Below are 21737 nucleotides of genomic sequence, written 5' to 3'. Positions count from 1 at the left end.
TGGAACCACCTCTCAGGTAGTTGAAAGCAGCTATCAAATCCCCCCTCATTCTTCTCTTCTGCAGACTAAACAATCCCACTTCCCTCAGCCTCTCCTCATAACTCATGTGTTCTAGACCCCTAATCATTTTTGTTGCCCTTTGCTGGACTCTCTCCAATTTATCCACATCCTTCTTGTAGTGTGGGACCCAAAACTGGACACAGTACTCCAGATGAGGCCTCACCAATGTCGAATAGAGGGGGACGATCACGTCCCTCGATCTGCTCGCTATGCCCCTACTTATACATCCCAAAATGCCATTGGCCTTCTTGGCAACAAGGGCACACTGCTGACTCATATCCAGCTTCTCGTCCACTGTCACCCCTAGGTCCTTTTCCGCAGAACTGCTGCCTAGCCATTCGGCCCCTAGTCTGTAGCTGTGCATTGGTTTCTTCCGTCCTAAGTGCAGGACCCTGCACTTATCCTTATTGAACCTCATCAGATTTCTTTTGGCCCAATCCTCCAATTTGTCTAGGTCCCTCTGTATCCTATCCCTGCCCTCCAGCGTATCTACCACTCCTCCTAGTTTAGTATCATCCGCAAATTTGCTGAGGGTGCAATCCACACCATTCTCCAGATCATTTATGAAGATATTGAACAATACCGGCCCCAGGACCGACCCCTGGGGCACTCCACTTGACACCGGCTGCCAACTAGACATGGAGCCATTGATCACTACCCGTTGAGCCCGACAATCTAGCCAACTTTCTACCCACCTTATAGTGCATTCATCCAGCCCATACTTCCTTAACTTGCTGACAAGAATACTGTGGGAGACCGTGTCAAAAGCTTTGCTAAAGTCAAGAAACAATACATCCACTGCTTTCCCTTCATCCACAGAACCAGTAATCTCATCATAGAAGGCGATTAGATTAGTCAGGCATGACCTTCCCTTGGTGAATCCATGCTGACTGTTCCTGATCACTTTCCTCTCATGTAAGTGCTTCAGGATTGATTCTTTGAGGACCTGCTCCATGATTTTTCCGGGGACTGAGGTGAGGCTGACTGGCCTGTAGTTCCCAGGATCCTCCTTCTTCCCTTTTTTAAAGATTGGCACTACATTAGCCTTTTTCCAGTCATCCGGGACTTCCCCCGTTTGCCACGAGTTTTCAAAGATAATGGCCAATGGCTCTGCAATCACATCCGCCAACTCCTTTAGCACTCTCGGATGCAACTCGTCCGGCCCCATGGACTTGTGCTCGTCCAGCTTTTCTAAATAGTCCCTAACCACCTCTTTCTCCACAGAGGGCTGGCCATCTACTCCCCATGCTGTGATGCCCAGCACAGCAGTCTGGGAGCGGACCTTGTTATCTGTGCCCTGGCAGCCAGTACCCAGAGCAGGGTCACTGGTCAGCCCACACAGCTGCAGCCTGCTCAGGGCGGGGCAGGGGGGAGATTTCCCGATGGCCTCAGCCCCCTGTGGGGATGGGCAGGAGGCACCCTCAGCTGGGCGAGCCCTGCTGGCTGGGCAAACTCCTTTCCCTCTCTCCGCTTCCCCCCACCAGTACGTGTCCTACCCCCACAGCTCCTGGGGGCATGGCGCAGCGCATCCAGGGAGGGGGGCCAGGAGCCCTGGGGCTCAATGTATATTTTTCTCTCTTCAAAGTGTAAGTTACATGATCGATTGCACATGTCCCAGTGCCCCCCCTCCCCCCCGGCCCCTCTATCCAGGCAGCCAGCTTCTGCTGCTCTTGGGGGCCAAGTGGGGGGACAGTTCAGAGCTGGCCAGGGTAACCCTGCTTTGATGCTGTGCCTGCAGCTCCCGGGGTGGCTCCTGGGTCCCCCAGCCCAATTAGGGGTCAGGCACCTACGGCCCCTTGTCCTGAGGGGTTGTCTCACACGCTCCCCACAGGAATTGCCCCCCTGGGGCCCAGGCAGGCTAGGCAGGGCTGAGCGCAGCTACTTTCCCCAGGGGTGGGGAGGGAGGCAGCCCCTCGCCACCCCACCCCCCTGGCACCACTCACAGCCAGACCCAGGGTGTGTGGGGGGGTCCCTGCCAGATGTTTCCCCTCCACCACCTCAGTTTCTCTGTGCACAGCAGCCCCCGCACCTGCATTCCCCGTGCCAGCTCTGATCTGCCCCGGCAGTGCCCTGAGCTTGCCGTGGATCTAGGCTGGGGGCCTAGATCTCTGCATTGGGGGCCCCGGCCGGGGCCCCTGGAGACTCCTTGGCAGCCTCCTCTTCGGGCTGAGCCACCTCTGTCCCCGTCTGGCTCAGCAAGAGACCCCTAGCCTCCAGCTCCTCGGCTAAGGGCCCTGCTGCCTCTGGGAGCTCCACACTGGGGTCTGCTGCCCCCTGGGCGCCTGCGAGCGCTAGGGCCGTGGCAGGTTGCTCTGGCTCCTCAACTGCCCACTGCACAACCCCTTCTCCATCGGGGGCCTCAGTCTGGGCTGGCAGGGGAGGCTGGCTCTGGGCTGGGGGCAGCAGGAGCTCCGAGGGGTTCAGTAACCCGTCCCTGTTCAGGTCCTGAGTCTCCAGGATCCCGTCTACCACCACGATCACCTGCAGGGGTAGGAGAGCAGAGATGGGACGTTTGCACAGCGCTGCGGGGAGCAGACTGGGGGGCGGGGAATGGGGCATGGAGCCTGTCCCCTCTAGGGGCGCCAGCACCAGGGCAGGGACTGTCTGGCTCAGGGGTGGGGAATGGGGCATGGGGCCTGTCCCCTCTAGGGGGCACTGGCTCCCAGCTGGCCCAGGGTGGGGACTGGCTGGCTCTTGGGAGTCAGCCTTTGTGTTGTGGGGTGCCTGAGCTGTCCCCCCTACAGGGGGTCCCCCAAGATGTTCTCCTTGGTGCTGCCCGTGCTCTGAGCGGAGAGGGAGGCTGCCAGTCACCAGCCAGGCCCAGATCTCAGCCCAGGGGAGATGCGCCCACCCCCATGCCTGCTGGCCCCGGCCATGGCATGGACTCCCGCTGGCCCAGAGTCCCCCAGCACCTGGGGGTGGAGGGAGTTCTGAGCGGCACCTACCGCGTCGGGAGAGGGCTGCCCCTGGGCGTGCTGGGCTATCACGTCCAGCAGCAGCTGCATGAACTCCAGCCCGTCCAGCTGCCCAGTCCTGTCGTAGTCGTGTAGCGCGAAGAGGTAGAGCAGCACTGCGAGAGAGGGGGAGTCGGGGGGCATCAGCAGCTGTGGCAGGCAGGAGGGCCGGGGTGTCTGCATGGAGCCTGGGCACCCCTTGCCCAGGAATAGGGCCGGAACATGTCAGCTGCCAGGGCAGTGTGAGAGCCACTGGGCACCTGTGGGGGGGCCCTCTCACCACCCTGACCCCACATGAACACAGCCACCCCCTCATGCTCCAGCCCCCCTCCCTTGGCGCTGGCGGGACGTGCCCCTTACCCTGCTCTCTCGTCATGTGAGCGGGGTCCTGGGCCATCTGCCGGACGCTTTGCAGGTAGCTCTGCAGCAGCCTGGAACAGGGAGCAGAGTGAGGCCGGGCTGGGGGCTGTGGGGGTGCCAGGGGGGTACGGAATAACAGGGGCAGGGGAGAGCAGAGAAAGGGCCAAGGCGAGCCAAGGAGGGGGAGGCTGGACAAAGCAGACTCAGGTAATTAACCCCAGGGACAGTTTGCCAAGGCTGGCTAGTCCTCTGCCAGCTCTGCTCTGGGGCAGGCCTTGGGCTGGTGCTAGGCTGGGGGTCAGACCCCATGGTCTGCAGTGCACCAGGCCTGGAGCCAGCAGGGCACGTGGGGTGAGCCAACAATCTCCCATGGGTCCCTTCTGCCCGTCAACTGCTCCCATGGGCCCTGCCCCGTCCCTGCTGCACTCACCCCTGGGACCCAGCGGGACCTGACCCAGCCCAGCTCTGGATCAGTAACTGGTTAAAAGGAAACAAAGGGGAGGAATAAATGGTCAGTTCTCAGAATGGAGAGAGGTAAATAGTGGGGTCCCCAGGGGTCTGTGCTGGGCCCAGTCCTATTCAACATTTTCATAAATGATCTGGAAAAAGGGGTGAACAGTGAGGTGGCAAAATTTGCAGATGATACAAACCTACTCAAGATAGTTACATCCCAGGCAGACTGCGAAGAGCTACAAAGGGATCTCACAAAACTGGGTGACTGGGCAACAAGATGGCAGAGGAAATTTGGTGTTGGTAAATGTAAAGTAACGCACATTGGGAAACACAATCCCAGCTATATGGACAAAAAAGAAAGATCTTGAAGTCACTGTGGATAGTTCTCTGAAAACATCCACTCAATGCGCAGCAGCAGCCAAAAAAGCAAACAGGATGCTGGGAACCATTAGGAAAGGGATAGATAGGAAGACAGAAAATATCATGTTGCCTCTATATAAATCCATGGTACGTCCACAGCTTGAATACTGTGTGCGGATGTGGTCGCCCCATCTCCAAAAAGAGATACTGGAATTGGAAAAGGTTCAGAAAAGGGCAACAAAAATGATTAGGGGTCTGGAACGGCTTCTGTATGAGGAGAGATTAATAAGACTGAGACTTTTCAGCTTGGAAAAGAGACGACTAAGGAGGCATATGATTGTCGTCTCTAAAAGCATGACTGGTATGGAGAAAGTGAATCAGGAAGTGTAATTTACTCCTTCTCATAACACAAGAACCAGAAAGAAAAGGAGGACTTGTGGCACCTTAGAGACTAACCAATTTATTTGAGCATGAGCTTTCATGAGCCACAGCTCACTTCATCAGATGTGTACCGTGGAAACTGCAGCAGACTTTATATACACACAGAGAATATGAAACAATACCTCCTCCCACCCCACTGTCCTGCTGGTAATAGCTTATCTAAAGTGATCAGCAGGTGGGCCATTTCCAGCACAAATCCAGGTTTTCTCACCCTCCACCCCCCCACACAAATTCACTCTCCTGCTGGTGCTAGCCCATCCAAAGTGACAACTCTTTACATAATCAAGTCGGGCTATTTCCTGCATAGATCCAGGTTTTCTCACTTCCCCCCCACCCCCTACACACACAAACTCACTCTCCTGCTGGTAATAGCTCATCTAAACTGACCACTCTCCAAGTTTAAATCCAAGTTAAACCAGAATATCTGGGGGGGGGGGGGTAGGAAAAAACAAGAGGAAACAGGCTACCTTGCATAATGACTTAGCCACTCCCAGTCTCTATTTAAGCCTAAATTAATAGTATCCAATTTGCAAATGAATTCCAATTCAGCAGTTTCTCGCTGGAGTCTGGATTTGAAGTTTTTTTGTTTTAAGATAGCGACCTTCATGTCTGTGATTGCGTGACCAGAGAGATTGAAGTGTTCTCCGACTGGTTTATGAATGTTAGAATTCTTGACATCTGATTTGTGTCCATTTATTCTTTTACGTAGAGACTGTCCAGTTTGACCAATGTACATGGCAGAGGGGCATTGCTGGCACATGATGGCATATATCACATTGGTGGATGTGCAGGTGAACGAGCCTCTGATAGTGTGGCTGATGTTATTAGGCCCTGTGATGGTGTCCCCTGAATAGATATGTGGGCACAATTGGCAACGGGCTTTGTTGCAAGGATAAGTTCCTGGGTTAGTGGTTCTGTTGTGTGGTATGTGGTTGTTGGTGAGTATTTGCTTCAGGTTGCGGGGCTGTCTGTAGGCAAGGACTGGCCTGTCTCCCAAGACTTGTGAGAGTGTTGGGTCATCCTTTAGGATAGGTTGTAGATCCTTAATAATGCGTTGGAGGGGTTTTAGTTGGGGGCTGAAGGTGACCGCTAGTGGCGTTCTGTTATTTTCTTTGTTAGGCCTGTCCTGTAGTAGGTAACTTCTGGGAACTCTTCTGGCTCTATCAATCTGTTTCTTTACTTCTGCAGGTGGGTATTGTAGTTGTAAGAAAGCTTGACAGAGATCTTGTAGGTGTTTGCCTCTGTCTGAGGGGTTGGAGCAAATGCGGTTGTATCGCAGAGCTTGGCTGTAGACGATGGATCGTGTGGTGTGGTCAGGGTGAAAGCTGGAGGCATGCAGGTAGGAATAGCGGTCAGTAGGTTTCCGGTATAGGGTGGTGTTTATGTGGCCATTGTTTTTTAGCACTGTAGTGTCCAGGAAGTGGATCTCTTGTGTGGACTGGACCAGGCTGAGGTTGGTGGTGGGATGGAAATTGTTGAAATCATGGTGGAATTCCTCAAGGGCTTCTTTTCCATGGGTCCAGATGATGAAGAGGCCTAATAACATCAGCCACACTATCAGAGGCTCGTTCACCTGCACATCCACCAATGTGATATATGCCATCATGTGCCAGCAATGCCCCTCTGCCATGTACATTGGTCAAACTGGACAGTCTCTACGTAAAAGAATAAATGGACACAAATCAGATGTCAAGAATTCTAACATTCATAAACCAGTCGGAGAACACTTCAATCTCTCTGGTCACGCAATCACAGACATGAAGGTCGCTATCTTAAAACAAAAAAACTTCAAATCCAGACTCCAGCGAGAAACTGCTGAATTGGAATTCATTTGCAAATTGGATACTATTAATTTAGGCTTAAATAGAGACTGGGAGTGGCTAAGTCATTATGCAAGGTAGCCTGTTTCCTCTTGTTTTTTCCTACCCCCCCCCCCAGATATTCTGGTTTAACTTGGATTTAAACTTGGAGAGTGGTCAGTTTAGATGAGCTATTACCAGCAGGAGAGTGAGTTTGTGTGTGTATGGGGGTGGGGGGGATGTGAGAAAACCTGGATCTATGCAGGAAATAGCCCGACTTGATTATGTAAAGAGTTGTCACTTTGGATGGGCTAGCACCAGCAGGAGAGTGAATTTGTGTGGGGGGGTGGAGGAGAGAAAACCAGGATTTGTGCTGGAAATGGCCCACCTGTTGATCACTTTAGATAAGCTATTACCAGCAGGACAGTGGGGTGGGAGGAGGTATTGTTTCATATTCTCTGTGTGTATATAAAGTCTGCTGCAGTTTCCACGGTACACATCTGATGAAATGAGCTGTGGCTCACGAAAGCTCATGCTCAAATAAATTGGTTAGTCTCTAAGGTGCCACAAGTACTCCTTTTCTTTTTGCGAATACAGACTAACACGGCTGTTCCTCTGAAACAAGAACCAGAGTCACCCTATGAATTACTAGGCAGCAGGTTTAAAACAAACAAAAGGCCGTATTTCTTCACACAACGCACAGTCAACCTGTGGAACTCCTTGCCAGTGGATGTTGTGAAGGCCAAGACCATAACAGGTTCAAAAAAGAAACTAGCTAAGTTCCTGGAGGATGGGTCCAACAACAGCTATTAGCCAGGCTGGGCAGGGACACACCCCCTGCTCTGGGCGTCCCTAGACCAAAAGCTGGACTGGATGACAGGCTGCGTCACTCAACAGCTGTCCTGTTCTGGTCACTCCCGGTGAAGTGCCTGGCACCAGCAGACAGGCTCCTGGGCCAGCTGGACCATTGGTTCTGCTGATGCTTTCTCTGATTCACATCCTCAACCCTCCCAAGCCCACTGACACCCCCCAAACCGCACGGCCCTTCATGGGACTCTGTCCTGCCAACTCCCTGTCCCAGCCTGTGACTCCCCCTACCCCCCATCCCAGGCTGCTCTGCCCGGGCCCCAGCCAGGCGCATCACTGCAGCAAAGCATCCCGCAAATGCTGCGCCCTCAAAAGACAGACAGATCCCACCCCAGTCAGTGCCCCTGCCCTGCCCCCATCAACACATCCAGGGAGTGGGGCCCCAGGGAAACCCCCAGTGCATCAGTCGCCCCCACAGACCCGTCCCACCACAGGCAAGGCTCCCTGCCAGCTGCTCAGCCCCAGGCCCGGGGTCCCTCCCTGGGGGAGTTGGACTCACCGCAGCTCCTCCGGCTCGGGGTGCAGAAGGTTGGGAACAGGCTCCGCAGCAGGGCGCTCAGACCTGGGAGCAACAAATGGGGAAACAGGGCTCACAGGGGCGGGATCCAGCCCCACAGTGCAGCCCAGGGACTCCAGTGCCTACAGCAGCCAGTGGGGCAGTACAGACACCAGGGCTCCCCACAGCACCCCCCTGCAGCCAGGGGTCCGGCCCCGCCCCCCCACAGCACACCCCCTACAGACAGGGCTCCGGCCTCTCTCCCCACAATGCCCCCCCAGCCAGTGCTATGGCCCTGCTCCCACAGCACCCCCTGCTGGGAGCTCTCCCCCCCCCATGCTCCTGCCCCGCTCCCCACCCAGGCTCCCCCCTGGCAGGGCCGTGGCAGACCTGCTTTCTCATACCTGTTGACGCTGTCCTTGGGCGCGGCCCAGCCAGGAGTCACGGCCAGCAGCAGAGACGCCAGCAACAAGCTCCTCATCCTGAGACCAGAGTGGGGGACGGCCTGGGGGGGACAAGCAGCCGCGTCACCCCCTGCCGGAGCCCAGCGTGAGGGTCCCTGTAACTCACGGGCTGAGTCTCCCTCCGGTGGCGTCCAACTCCGCCGGGGCCTGGCCCTTTGGTGCAGTGCCCTGCTGCGCGGAGTGCCTGGAGCCCAGCGAGGCACCATGTGGGGTGCACGGAAGCAGCCGTATGTGCGGGGTTCCCTGGGCGTGCGCCCAGTGGGGTAAGTCACAGCCCCAGGGCCGGCTGGCCACGGCTGTGGGAGGCTGAGCCAGTGGGGAGGCTGCTCTGGGGGATCCAGGCTCCCCGTGCCCTGCTCTGGCACCGTGACCATTTTGCACCTGCAGCCAGGAGCCCAGGTGGCAGCGTGGGACTGACCTCACCCCATGCCACCCTGTCTCCACTGACCTGGTGCCGTGGCAGGTGCCACTTTCCCAGGGCAGGCGTCAACAGGAGATGGGTCTGGGGGAGAACAAGGCCCCAGCCCGGGGCACAGCATCTCCGTGGTGGGGGCCCTCTGGAGAGGTGCATTATGGGCCGTGCAAGTCCCTTTGCTCTCCAGCTGCCCCGCTCCTGCCCCGTTTTGTCCCTCCTCCCTGGCACCCGCTGGCGCGGCCTGACCCTGTGCATCCACCCTGCTCGTCTGTTCGAATGCCCCCCAGCCCTGGCACACAGAGTGTACCCAGCATGCACTGGGGCTTCCCCTGCCACTGGCAGAGATGCCCGCAGGACTTGCATTAGACAAAGACACCCCGAGCTGGGCTGGGCCAGGCCCAGTGGGCAGGACGGAGCACCCATGTAACATGACTAGGCCATGCCACCACATGCCCATCATACACACAGACCCGGCCAGGGCGCAGGGCAGGGCGCGGCCCCCACCGGCCCCCAGGGTGGCCCCAGAGCCCTTTGCAAGGGTGACCAGAGCCTGCGGCGGGGCCCCCCTCTCCCCCTGTAGGCAAAACATCCCCTAGACTAGAGCCGGGCCCCGAGCTTCTCCCCACACACACGGAGCAGCCAGCGCCAGGCCCTGGGCACCGGGCACAGCCAGACATCACCCGCCGGGCACAGCGACCCAGACACAGGGACCCTCCCACACACAACAGCCTCCCACAGCCTGCCCCACACGACACCCCACGGCCCCAGCCACACGCAGGGCCACGCGCCGGCAAAGCCCCCCACCCCCACACCTGTCCAGCAGCTCCCTGGTACCCCCCGGCCAAGGCAGGGACACGCCGCACACACTGTGCACACGGGGTCTCACGCCACCACCCAGACCCAGCACGGGGCACCCAGAGCCACACGGCCCCCCACAGCCAGCCCGGGGAGCGCCAGCGTGCGGCTGTGCCAGAAACACACACTGCCATAGTGCAGCCCGGGCAGCCACTGCACGCAGAGCACCCACGGCACCCGCACCCACTGAACGCAGAGCACCCACGGCACCCGCACCCACGGCACGCAGAGCACCCACGGCACCCGCACCCACGGCACCCACACCCACGGCACGCAGAGCACCCACGGCACCCGCACCCACTGAACGCAGAGCACCCACGGCACCCGCACCCACGGCACCCGCACCCACGGCACGCAGAGCACCCACGGCACCCGCTCTGTCTGCTGCACCCAGGGCACTCACTGCATTCACATCCGCTGCATCACTGCCCCGGAGCCCGCACCCCGCGCTGCGCTCACTGCACCCCGCGCCCCGACACACGCACCCGCATCCCGCCGGCTCCGCAGCCGCTCCCGGTCCCGGCGGTTCAGCAGCGGCCCCGCGCCCCGCCCCGCCCCCGCTCGGCTCCGCCCCTATGAGGCGAGGCCACGTGGCCGGGACACGTCCCCGCTCCCCCGGGACCCGACTGCCCCGCGGCCCCCGGCAGACCCACCCCTCCCCTCCCCGCGCCGCCCCCCGCCCCCCTACCCCGCGCCTGGCCCATCCCCCCCATGCCACTCGCCACCCCCCGCGCCCCCCGGCAGACCCACCCCTCCCCGCGCCGCCCCCCGCCCGGTCCATCCCACCCCCCGTGACACCCCCCGCCTCCCCTGCCACCCGTCTGACCCATCCCCCCCGTGCCACCCCCGCCCCGCGCCAGACCCACCCATCCCCGTGCCGCCCCCGGCCCCCCTGCCCCGCGCCTGGCCCATCCCCCCCATGCCACCCGCCACCCCCACCGGCCCCCGGCAGCCCCACCCCTCCCCGTGCCGCCCCCCGCCCGGTCCATCCCACCCCCCTCCCGCCACCCCGGCAGACCCACCCCTCCCCGTGCCGCCCCCCGCCTCCCCTGCCACCCGTCTGACCCATCCCCCCCGTGCCACCCCCGCCCCGCGCCAGACCCACCCACCCCCGTGCCGCCCCCAGCCCCCGTGCCTGGCCCATCCCCCCCATGCCACCCGCCACCCCCACCGGCCCCCGGCAGACCCACCCCTCCCCGTGCCGCCCCCCGCCCGGTCCATCCCACCCACCCCCCCGCCAGACCCACCCCTCCCCGTGCCGCCCCCCGCCTCCCCTGCCACCCGTCTGACCCATCCCACCCGTGCCACCCCCGCCCCGCGCCAGACCCACCCATCCCCGTGCCGCCCCCCGCCCCCCTGCCCCGCGCCTGGCCCATCCCCCCCATGCCACCCGCCACCCCCACCCCCAACGGCCCCCGGCAGACCCACCTCTCCCCGTGCCGCCCCCCTGCCCCGCGCCTGGCCCATCGCCCGCATGCCACCCGCCACCCCCACCCCCGGCAGACCCACCCCTCCCCCTGAGGCCCCCCGCACCTCCCGCCTGGCCCATCCCCCCCCGTGACACCCCCCGCCCCCTCTGCCACCCGTCTGACCCATCCGCCCCGTGCCACCCCCGCCCCGCGTAAGGCCCACCCCTCCCCGCGCCACCCGCCGCCCCGGCCTGGCCCATCCCCCCCATGCCACCCCCCGCCCCCTCTGCCACCCGTCTGGCCCATCCCCCTGTCCCGTGCCACCCCCCGTGCCACCCCCTGCCCTCCGTGCCACCCGCCTGGCCCATCCCCCCTTGCCACCCTCCACCCCCTGCGCCACCTGCCTTGCCCATCCCCCCGTCCCTTGCCATCCCCCCAGTGCCACCCACCTGGCCCATCCCCCCGTGCCACCCCCCGTGCCACCCGCCTGGCCCATCCCACAGTCCCGTGCCACCTCCCACCCCCGTGCCACCCACCTGGCCCATCCCCCCATGCCGCCCCCCGCCTGGCCCATCCCCCCATGCCACCCCCCGCTCCCCATGCCACCTGCCTGGCCCATCCCCCCGTGCCAACCGCCTGGCCCATCCCCCCATGCAACCCCTTCCCCCTGTGCCACCCGTCTGGCCCATCCCATGCCACTCCCCGCCCCAAGTGCCCCCCGCCAGAACCATCCCCCCGTGCCGCCCCCTGCACCACCTACCTGGCCGATCCCCCATGCCCGCCATGCCACCCGCCAGGCCCATCCCCCCATGCCACCCCCCTCCCTGTGGCACCCACCTGCCCCATCCCCCCATCCCGTGCAACTCACCTGGCCCACCCCCCCGTGCCACCACCGCCCCCCGTGCTACCCGCCTGGCCCATCTCCCAGTCACGTGCGACCCCCACACCCAATGCCACCTGCCAGACCCATTTTCCCATCCCGTGCCACCGCTCTGACCCATCCTTCGTGCCACCCAGCTCCCCCGCCCGGCCCATCCCTCGGTCCCATGCCACCCCTATGCCACCTGCCGGACCCATCCTGTGCCACCCACCTGGCCCATTCCCCCGTCCCATGTCACCCCCATCCTGTGCCACCCCTGTGCCACCTACCAGATCCATCTCCCCACCCCGTGGCACCTGCCCCGTGTCACCCACCACCCAGTTCCCCCTGTCCCGTGCCACCCACCAGCCCCCATGCCACCCACCAGCCCCATCCCCCATCCCATGCCACCCAGAACCCCCTGTGCCACCCGCCTGGCTCATCCCCCTACCTGGTGCCACCCACCAGACCCATCTCCCCACCCTGCGCCACCCGCCTGGCTGCCTGCCACCGATGCTCTGCCCAGGTCCTGCCTGCACCCGGAGCACCTGGGAGATGCTCAGGGAAGGAGTGGGAGAGTGGTGTGCTTTCCCTGGAGGAGAGGGCACCCACAGGAGCAGTGGGCTCTCAGGCTGTGCAGGGGTGGGGAGGGGGTTGGCATGGGGAGGGGAACGGGGCGCTCCAAATCCTAATCGCTTTCTGCCTCAGGGGCAAGTGATGGGAATGGATGTGATCCATCTACAAGCAGCCCGAGGGAATATTTTCTTACCAAACTGACCATCCGGCTGCGGAACGCATGGCCACGAGACGGCGACGAGGCCAGGGGCCAGGGGGACTCGGAAAGGGTGAGCCATTCACACGGCCCGTGAGAGCGCCCGGCGCTGTACGAGCAGAGCCGGGGCACGCGCCAGCCAGGAGCTGGCCGGCTGAGGGGGCCGTGTCCCCTGCTGAGCCGGGGACGAGGGGTTCTTGTGCCATCTCCTGGGGGGCGCAGCCCAGGACGGGAGCGCTGGGTCCCCGGGCTGAGCTAGCCTGGCCGCTCCTTCTCCGGGGCCCAGCCCCGTGCGGCCCGGGCCCTGGGTGGGCTGCTCGGCGCCCGGGGGAGTGCCGGGCTGGCCCGGCCCCAGCCTGGCAGGGCCGCGCACTGTCCCCGGAGCGGAGCTGGCAGCGGAACAGCGTGCCGGCCCCGGGGTGCTCCCGCGCCGAGCGACTCTCCCGGCCCCGGGGTGCTCCCGCGCCGAGCGACTCTCCCGGCCCCGGGCCCGCGCTGCCCCGGCGCGGCACGGCCCCGGCGGTGAGCACGGCGCGGGGAACACGCCGTCCAGGGCGCCCGCGGCTCGGCGCTGCCTGGCCGTGGGGCAGCGACCCCCACGTGCTCCCGCCCCCCCAAGACCCCTCTGCCCGCGGCTCGGCGCTGCCTGGGCCCTGGGCGCCGGGGGTGCCTGGGGGAGGGGCTGCGCCCAGGACTCCTGGGTCCCGCGCTCCCGGCTGCGCAGCAGCTCTGCTGCCGCGCGACCCTCCCCTCCAGCGCAGAGCTACCCTCGCTCCGCGGCCGCCCGGCCCCTACGGGGTTAACCACGGCCGGCCTGGCCTGGCCTCGCCTGCCCCTCACAAACATGGCTGCCGGCCGGGGCGGGGCCTGCCCCTCACAAACATGGCTGCCGACCTGGCTGCCCTTGCCCCTCACAAACATGGCTGCCGGCCGGGGCGGGGCCTGCCCCTCACAAACATGGATGCCGGCCTGGCTGCCCCTGCCCCTCACAAACATGGCTGCCGGCCGGGGCGGGGCCTGCCCCTCACAAACATGGATGCCGGCCTGGCTGCCCCTGCCCCTCACAAACATGGCTGCCGGTCGGGGCGGGGCCAGCGCAGGGCGGCCGGGAGCCGGGAGGAGCCAGATTCCGGCGGCCGCAGGATGTGCGGGGCGCTGGGGTCCCTGCCCGACCTGCTGCTCCGGGGCTGGGGGGAGCCGCTGCGGGTGCTGCTGGTGGCCAGCGCCGCCTTCCTCTGCTACTACTGGGTGCTCGTCCCGCAGGTCCGTCCGTCCGGTCAGCGCTGCGGGGGGTCGGTCCGTCCGTCCGGTCAGCGCTTCGGGGGGTCGGTCCGTCCGTCCGGTCAGCGCTGCGGGGGGTCGGTCCGTCCGTCCGGTCAGTGCTGCGGGGGGTCGGTCCGTCCGTCCGTCCGGTCAGTGCTGCGGGGGGTCGGTCCGTCCGGCAGCACTGGGGGGGGTCCGTCCGTCCCGTCAGCACTGGGGGGGGTCGGTCCGTCCGGCAGCGCTGGGGGGGGTCGGTCCGTCCGGCAGCGCTGGGGGGGGTCGGTCCGTCGGGTCAGCGCTGGGGGGGGGTCGGGCCCGAGGAGCCCCCCTTGCTGTGACACCCCCCTCACGGTTCCCCCCCCCAGCTCTCAGCCCAAATAACTCCTCCCTCCCTGGGAGCCCCCCCCCCGGGCAGACTTTGCCAGCCCTTATTTCCATTATCAGCTGTCCAGGTGGCACCGTGGCCGTGCCCAGTGGCGGGGCGGCTCTGAGCAGCCCCCCTTCTTCGCGCTGTCTCGGCCCTGAGTTCCCCAGTGGGGGGCCCCTCAGGCAGGCGGCTGGAGCGATTTGTGGAGTGGTGCTGGGTGCAGCCTGTCCCGGGCAGTGCCCGTCCCCACCCAGACACCTCACCAGGTACCCGGCCGCGTGCCCCTGGGCATGGCTGCGCTGAACTCGTTCTTCCTCGGAGAGGCCGGGCGTGGAATGAAGTGTCCCTGCCCCACAGCACAGCTGGGCAGTGACTCACTTCCCCCGGGGGGAGCCGCAGTGGCTGGGGGGCACGGGCTGAAGTGGGGGAAGCCCCCTCCACGCTGGGAGGTCACAGCTGAGCCGAGCCGAGTGCCGCAGCTCCGGGCTGCGCTGGTGTCTGTCTTGGTGTTTTCGGCTGCTGAATGCCAGCGGGCCAAGCTGTGATGAGAACGACCCTCTGGTCGACCCCCACCCCATCCCTCTGCTCTGGGCATTGGCCCAGCAAGGCTCCTGTCTGGCTGTGTCATCACCCCAGATACTGGGGGGTGCCTCTGCCTTTGGGGTGTGTGCCCTTGGGGACAGCTACTCCCTCCCCCTCCCAGGCCCCACTTGGTGCATCTCTCTGTTCCTGGTTCCTCTCCACCCTCCTCACATGGCCCCATCTCACCTCGGCTCAGAACAGTGTAACGGGCTGCCCTGCCCGTGGGAGCCAGCTAAGGTCACTCAGTCAGGGTGAACTGCAAACAGAACGGGGCGGACAAACCCCAACCACTGGTGGATATTCCACTCCTTGCCAAAAATCCTTTTAGAAATAGTCCACGGCTTACAGTCCAATGTCCATGTTCAGGGTGACTCCCGTCAGTGACTGGGGAACTCAATCCTTACGGCTCAGGGTTTCCCCTTCTTGAAATTCAAAGCAGATCTGAGATGAAGAAGGATCGTGTCCCAGGGTATTTATACATTTCCAGCAGCCTCTTGGCCTGAGAAAACAATCGGCTTCACTTTCCTTCTCCCAAACATCCTGGCAATTAGCCCAGGGTCATTTATCCATTAACAGTTCAGATACCGGTTACCACAACCTTCAAAGAGCCATATAGACAATAATACTATGTCACTCCAGTGTCTTCCTAAATGTTAATATTCCCCTTTTGATCTTTGAATCAAAGCCAGAGCCATAGACAAGACTTGTTTGCTGACATCACAAGACCTGAGCACACAGCTCCCGTTCGCTCTCTGCATTTCACAGCTCTGATTGTTTACATCTCATGTGAGGTTAGGAGTGTAATATAATATCTCATTGAAAGGTGACACAGGGCCAGAAAGAGTTAATGAACTTTAGAGACTGGTTAGGAAGATCTGTAAAACCTCTGGACTATTTTTAAAAGGACTTTTGGCCTCTGTAAGCTCAGCTCTGCTCTGCATCTGAACCTCAAGAACTGAACTCAAGTCTGTCTGTATATCGATCTTTTAACCAGCACGCACGCCCTCTTCTTTTTTTAATACATTTTAGTTCAGTTACTAAGGATTGACTGTAAGCGTGTATTTGGGGTAAGATCTGAGTTATCATTTGACTTGGGTCTGGCGCTTGGTTGGTCCTTTGGGGTCAGGAGAATCTTTTATTTTCTATGATGAAGTAAGACTTTCAGAATTTAGCATCCTATGTTTGACGTGTGTGTCTGGATGGAGGCCGGAGGCTGGGCACTTTAAGGGCACTGCGTTGTTTGGACGTCTGAGTACCCAGGGAGGTGCTGGAGAAGCTGTTTTGTGCTGGCTGGGTTAATCTAAGGAGCGGAATATCCACCAGCGTTTGGGGTTGTCCGCCCTGTTCTGTTTGCAGTTCACCCTGATGGAGTGACCTCAGCTGGCTCCCACGGGCAGCCCCGTCACAGTGGCGTAGTCGGCAGGATCCACAGAACCAGGTCAATTAAGCTTTGGGTCAGAACCCCACACTATCCAAATTTGAATTTTGGTAATGAGAGTTTGGTTGGTTAAAGAGCAGTTGCAATGGGTGAGCAAAGAGCATCACCCCTGATATTGGGGGGTGCCTCTGACTTTGGGGTGGCGCCCAAGGGGACAGCTGCTCCCTCCCCCTCCCAGACCCTACTCAGTGCATCTCTCTGTTCCTGATTCCTCTCCGCCCTCCTCACGTGGCCCCATCTCACCTCTGGCCTAGAACGGCGCCGCCCGTCCCGCCTCAGCTGGCAGTGGGACAGGGCCATGGCCTGGACTCAGGTTGCTCAGGGATGATGGTGATACACCCTCCCACCCCCCATCTCTGGCCGCTGCCTGACTCCTGCACCTGGGGCCTGGATGGGCAAGCAGGGGCTCCAGGCACGTGTGCTGGGGGAGGGGTCTGCGCTGTGGGGGGGCCTGCGCTGTTGGGGCGGGGCTCTGTCCCTGAGGGCTCAGCCCCATGTCGTGGGATCTCAGGGCCCGTGTCCGTGGCTTGTGCCAGGGCCTGTGAGCGTGACAGGCTCTGACAAGCCCAGGCACGCTGCAGCTGGTGGGGAGGTGGGGCCTGGGAGCCAGGGCCCGTCTTTTGGCTTGGGCTGGCCCCAGCTCTCCCCGAATCTCTTCCCAGAGGCCCCTGCTGGTGGGCGGGCTGCCGTTCCGTGCCTTCCTGGAGACACACTGCCCCATTGTCAGCGAGCCCTTCTACCCCACGCCCTGGTGCTACGAGGGCCGGCTCCAGACTCTGCTCCGCTTCTTCCTCCAGTCCCGGCCCCTGGTCTCTTACCGCAGGTGCGTGCTGGGCTCTCGGGCTGGGCTGGGCGAGCGCTGGGGACGCTGCTCAGTGACTCCCAGGCTGTGCCCTGGGGTGCTGCCCAGGCCCCTGCTGCTCGGGGCTCACTCCACCCTGTGCTCCCTGCCCAGTGAGTTGCTCCACACAGCGGATGGAGGGCAGCTGCTGCTGGACTGGGCGGACAATGCAGAGAGCCAGCGGTACCCGGAGCCTGGCACACGCCCCACCATCCTGCTGCTGCCAGGCCTCACCAGCAACAGCCAGGCCACCTACATCCTGCACCTGGTGCAGCAGGCCTCCCACGCGGGGTACAGGTGAGACACGCTGCGGGGGAGCTGGGCCCCTGGTGACTGGGGGGGGCTGCAGGGACCCAGCCTCATGGTCACCCCCAGAGGGTCAGGTAGTGATGGGCATCTGGGGCAGTGCCAGCCTGAGGGGCATTGGGGAGGGGGATTGGTGGGGAGAGATAGGGTCGTGGGGGAAGGGGGTTGTGGGGGGAGATGGGGGGGTCGTGGGGGAAGGGGGGCTGGGGGAGTGGGGATGGACGGGTCGTGGGGGAAGGGGGCAGGGAGCTTCACCCGTCTCCTCTCCCCTCCCCCCAGGACTGTCGTGTTCAATAACAGAGGGTGCAAGGGGGAGGATCTGCTGGTGAGTGAGCTCTGTCCCCCGGGGGGGCCTTGGGTCCCAGCTCCACCACAGAGATCCTGGCCCAGGGCTCTGGAGGCCCTGGGAGTGGGGGGCCGCACACTCCGTGGGCCCTGGAGGGGAGGGCAGGGCTAGGCCCAGGCCCCTGGGTCCCAGTAGGTCGGAGCTGCTGTCCCATCTATACAGGCAAAACAATGGGTCCAAACTAGCTGTGAGCCCTCAAGATAGATCTCGGCCTCCCTGGGGTGGTTCTCTGAGAACAGCCGCTCAACGGGCAGCAGCAGCCGGACCAGCTACCAGAGCGCGGGGTAACTATCACATTGCCTCTGTATAAATCCCCGGGACGCCCAGCCCGGAACACTGGATGCAGCTGTGATCGCCCCAGCTCAGGAAAGATCCTTTACAGTTGGAAAAGATGCAGCGAAGGATTAGGGAATAGAACTGCTTCTGTATCAGGAGAGATTAATAGAACTGGGATTCTCAGCTTGGAAAAGAGGTGACTAAGGGGGGATAGGATAGAAGTCTATAAAATCACGACGGCTGTGGAGAGAGTGAACCAGGAAGTGTTATTTACTCTTGCTCATAACACCAGAACTAGTGGTCACCCAATGACATTACTAGGCAGCAGGTTTAAAACAAACAGAAGGAAGTATTTCTTCACACAACGCACAGTCAACCTGTGGAACTCCTTGCCAGGGGATGTTGTGAAGTCCAAGACTAGAACAGGGTTCAAAAACAGCTAGATATGTTCATGGAGGACAGGTCCATCAGTGGCTATTAGCCAGGCTGGGCAGGGCTGATGCTGCTGTTTGCCAGGAGCTGAGAATGGGCGACAGGGGCTGGATCACTGGGTGATTCCCTGGTCTCTTCATTCCCTCTGGGGCACCTGGCACTAGCTGCTCCCAGATCTGGGGTCCTGGGCTAGCTGGCCCAGTCTGGCTGTTATGAGCCGCTCCCCGGGGCAGGAGGTGCTGGCCCATCCCTGGCTGCAGTTTGCTCCACCCCATCCTGCCAGTGGCTCTCAGGGCTGAACCCTCCCCATGCCCCCTGGGGGGCCAGGACCCCCCTCCCTTGCGTGCAAGTGTGGGGGATCCAGCAGGAACATCCCGATCCACTCCATGGCCCTCTGTTAACTGCGGTCAGGTGGGGACAGCCCCCCTCCCCCAGCACTGCCCCCCTGGGGGGACACACACACACCCCAGCCTGCCCCAGCACTGCCTCCCTGGGGACACCCCCCCCACCCAGCCAGCCCCAGCACTGCCTCCCCGGAGACCCCCCTGCCCCCCTCAGCTCTGCTCTTGCTCTTAGACCCCCAGAGCCTTCTGCGCTAGCAACACGGAGGACCTGCAGACCGTGGTCACCCACATCAAGGCCCAGCACCCGCGGGCACCACTCCTGGCTGTGGGTGTCTCGCTAGGCGGGTGAGCAGGGGGCCTGGCACAGGGAGGTGAGGGGTGAATCTCCCAGGTACGGGGTGGCCTGGGGTGGTTAATGTCTGCCCCCCCCCCACAGCTGGGGAGCAGCAAGAAGAGGGGGCTGGCAAAGCACAGGCAGGGGAAGGGTTAATTGGGGGGACGCTCCCCAGGGGGAGCAGATCCCTGGCCCCAGCCCACCCGTGGTGCTGTCTCTCCAGGATCCTGGTGCTGAAGTACCTGGCGCAGCGGGGACACGACACGGGGCTGGTGGCGGCCCTGACCTTGTCCGTCCCCTGGGACACCGTGGAGTCCAGCCGCTCGCTGGAGGAGCCGCTCAACGGCCTGCTCTTCAACCGGCACCTCACGGCCAACCTGCTCCGCCTCGTCAACCGGTGGGGCGGGGCTGGTTCAGTGGGGTGGGGCGGGGCTGGTTTGGGGGGGTCAGTGGGGCTGGGGGGGCTGGTTCAGGGGGGTCAGGTATGGGCGGGGCAGGGTTGGTTCATGGGGGTCAGTGGGGCTGGTTCAGGGGGGTCAGGTATGGACGGGTCGGGGTCAGTTCGTGGGGGTCAGTGGGGCTGGTTCAGGGGGGTCAGGTATGGATAGGGCAGGGTCAGTTCGTGGGGGTCAGTGGGGCTGGTTCAGGGGGGTCAGGTATGGGCGGGGAAGGGTTGGTTCAGGGGGGTCAGTGGGGCTGGTTCAGGGGGGTCAGGTATGGACGGGTCGGGGTCGGTTCGTGGGGGTCAGTGGGGCTGGTTCAGGGGGGTCAGGTATGGATAGGGCAGGGTCAGTTCGTGGGGGTCAGTGGGGCTGGGGGGGCTGGTTCAGGGGGGTCAGGTATGGGCGGGGCAGGGTTGGTTCGTGGGGGTCAGTGGGGCTGGTTTAGGGGGGGTCAGGTATGGACGGGTCGGGGTCGGTTCGTGGGGGTCAGTGGGGCTGGTTCAGGGGGGTCAGGTATGGACGGGTCGGGGTTGGTTCGTGGGGGTCAGTGGGGCTGGGCTGGGGGGCCAGGGGGACTGGTACATGAAGGTTCGGGGGACTCTGGGGCTGATAACTGGGGGTCGGGGGGCTCTTGGCTGTCTTGTTGGGGCAGCCCCCCCACGCTGACTCTGGGGCACGTTGCAGGCACAGGAAGGTGATTGCAGAGAAGGTGGATGTGGATCACGTACTGAAGGTATGGGCCCCCTGCCCCTGCCCGGCCAGCCACGCCCCACAGCGGCTCCGGCCCTGACCCCTGCTCTCTGCCCCAGGCACGCAGCATCCGGGAGTTTGACGAGCGCTACACGGCCGTGGTGTTCGGCTACGGGACGTGTGCCGAGTACTACCGGGCCGCCAGCCCCTCGCACTTCGTGCATGCCGTGCGCCTGCCCGTGCTCTGCCTCAACGCGGCCGACGACCCCTTCTCGCCGCTGCAGGGTGAGTGCAGGGGGCGGCCGGGGGGCTCCGGGCCCAGGGCGGGAGGCTGGCGGCTGCCTGACTCCTCGCTCTCTTTCAGCCATGCCCCTGGCCGCGGTGCGGCGCCTCCCCACGGTGGCGGTGCTGGTGACGGTGCACGGCGGGCACGTCGGCTTCCTGGAGGGGCTCTTCCCACGGCACGGGAGCTACATTCACCGCGTCTTCGCCCAGTTCGTCACGGCCGCCTTCGAGCACAGCCAGGAGCTGAGCCGCAGCCCGAGGGCAGGGGACGGGGCCAGCTGCGTGACGCCCCAGCACTGAGGCAGGCGGGCCCCAGAGCAGGCTGCAGCCCCCCAATAAACCTCCTGCCTGGCTACCTCATGTCCTCCATGAGCTGCAGGGAGGGGATGGAGCCAGCTGCACGTCCCCCAAAGCCACAGGGCCAGCCAGGGCTCTGTCGCAGTGACACCAACTGCGTGGGGGTGCCAGGCTTCCACCCAGGGGCCGGGAACCGAGGGGCAGGGCCGGGAACCGAGCCCTAGAGGGAAAATACCCCGCTGGAGCCCCTGCCAGGGCTCTGTCGCAGTGACACCAACTGCGTGGGGGTGCCAGGCTTCCACCCAGGGGCCGGGAACCGAGGGGCAGGGCTGGGACCCGGGCCCTAGAGGGAAAATACCCCGCTGGAGCCCCTGCCGGGGAGGAGGGGGAAGAGCTCTGGAGACCAGTTTCCAGAGCCTAACACTGTCCAGGCTCTTGCCTGGGGGGGATCCCTCCCCCCGAGAGAGACACCCCCACCTGTCAGTCCCCTGGGGGAGGGGCAGGACAATGGCCATACAGCCCAGGGGGCAGCTGAAGCAGGGAGGGCTCCCCACAGCGAGGCTCTGGCTCAGAGCTTGTAGCAGGCCAAGCCTGTAGGAGCCCTGCCCGGGGCCAATGGAGCCAACTGCCTGGGGGGTTGGGCCAGTGCCAGGGGCCCCCCCCGCAGTGACTGGCCCATCGCACCCCTGCAATTCCTCCATGGGCTCCGCAGCCCCCCCACCTCCGGCACAGACAGGCAGGGGAGCGACAGGTCAGACTCCAGTTTTAATGGCAGCCAACAAGCTGCAGGAGCGCGGGTTGGCCCTGCTGGCACACAGCTGGATGGGCATCATGGGGCCAACTGGCACAAGCTGGGCTCTGCCCACCCCCCCAGAGCCAGTTCTCAGCCCCGTGCCACAACTGAGCCAGCCGGGCCCAGCCAGAACATC

The 21737-nt window shown here is 63.0% G+C and overlaps 2 protein-coding genes across 10 annotated transcripts; one reads left to right on the top strand and one right to left on the bottom strand.

The window, feature by feature from the left end:
- Positions 1-1610: 1610 nt before the first annotated feature.
- Positions 1611-13071, bottom strand: CGREF1 (cell growth regulator with EF-hand domain 1). Of its 4 annotated transcripts, none has more exons than XM_048846125.2 (6): positions 12562-13071; positions 8195-8295; positions 7794-7856; positions 3375-3445; positions 3006-3130; positions 1611-2541 (listed from the first exon to the last, which is right to left on the bottom strand). In XM_048846125.2, exons 1-6 carry the CDS (start codon positions 12571-12573, stop codon positions 2161-2163), a joined length of 753 nt encoding a protein of 250 aa, XP_048702082.1. In that variant the 5' UTR covers positions 12574-13071; the 3' UTR covers positions 1611-2160. The 4 variants fall into 4 exon arrangements, with proteins under 4 accessions (XP_048702082.1, XP_048702085.1, XP_048702081.1 ...); XM_048846128.2 differs by lacking the exon at positions 12562-13071 and adding an exon at positions 10010-10093; XM_048846124.2 differs by lacking the exon at positions 12562-13071 and adding an exon at positions 8703-9405.
- Positions 12291-20866, top strand: ABHD1 (abhydrolase domain containing 1). Of its 6 annotated transcripts, XM_075126259.1 has the most exons (10): positions 12291-12318; positions 12501-12637; positions 16877-17037; positions 17170-17352; positions 17641-17686; positions 18992-19104; positions 19317-19490; positions 20221-20269; positions 20346-20511; positions 20591-20866. In XM_075126259.1, the coding sequence occupies exons 1-10, from the start codon at positions 12306-12308 to the stop codon at positions 20809-20811; spliced, it is 1263 nt and encodes a 420-aa protein (XP_074982360.1). In that variant the 5' UTR covers positions 12291-12305; the 3' UTR covers positions 20812-20866. The 6 variants fall into 6 exon arrangements, with proteins under 6 accessions (XP_074982360.1, XP_074982362.1, XP_074982361.1 ...); XM_075126261.1 differs by lacking the exon at positions 19317-19490; XM_048846111.2 differs by lacking the exons at positions 12291-12318; positions 12501-12637 and adding an exon at positions 13578-13827.
- The last annotated feature ends 871 nt before the right edge of the window (positions 20867-21737 follow it).

The sequence above is a fragment of the Caretta caretta genome, chromosome 3 (genome assembly GCF_965140235.1).
Source record: "Caretta caretta isolate rCarCar2 chromosome 3, rCarCar1.hap1, whole genome shotgun sequence".
In the NCBI taxonomy this organism is placed as follows: Eukaryota; Metazoa; Chordata; order Testudines; family Cheloniidae; genus Caretta; species Caretta caretta.
The sequence above is the reverse complement of the archived record's forward strand: the minus strand, read 5'-3'. Positions and strand labels throughout refer to the sequence as shown.

Excerpts from the sequence above, each read along its gene's own strand:
- CGREF1 (XM_048846124.2), bottom strand. The coding sequence starts at position 9,092 with ATGGGTGCTCCGTCCTGCCCACTGGGCCTGGCCCAGCCCAGCTCGGGG. Across the intron at positions 8,296-8,702 it reads GGCACCTGCCACGGCACCAG|GCCGTCCCCCACTCTGGTCT; the intron begins GTCAGTGGAGAC and ends TGTCCCCCCCAG. Across the intron at positions 3,446-7,793 it reads CCCGAGCCGGAGGAGCTGCG|GCTGCTGCAGAGCTACCTGC; the intron begins GTGAGTCCAACT and ends TCCCTGTTCCAG.
- ABHD1 (XM_048846111.2), top strand. The coding sequence starts at position 13,597 with ATGGATGCCGGCCTGGCTGCCCCTGCCCCTCACAAACATGGCTGCCGG. Across the intron at positions 17,687-18,991 it reads GCAAGGGGGAGGATCTGCTG|ACCCCCAGAGCCTTCTGCGC; the intron begins GTGAGTGAGCTC and ends TCTTGCTCTTAG. Across the intron at positions 20,270-20,345 it reads ATGTGGATCACGTACTGAAG|GCACGCAGCATCCGGGAGTT; the intron begins GTATGGGCCCCC and ends TCTCTGCCCCAG.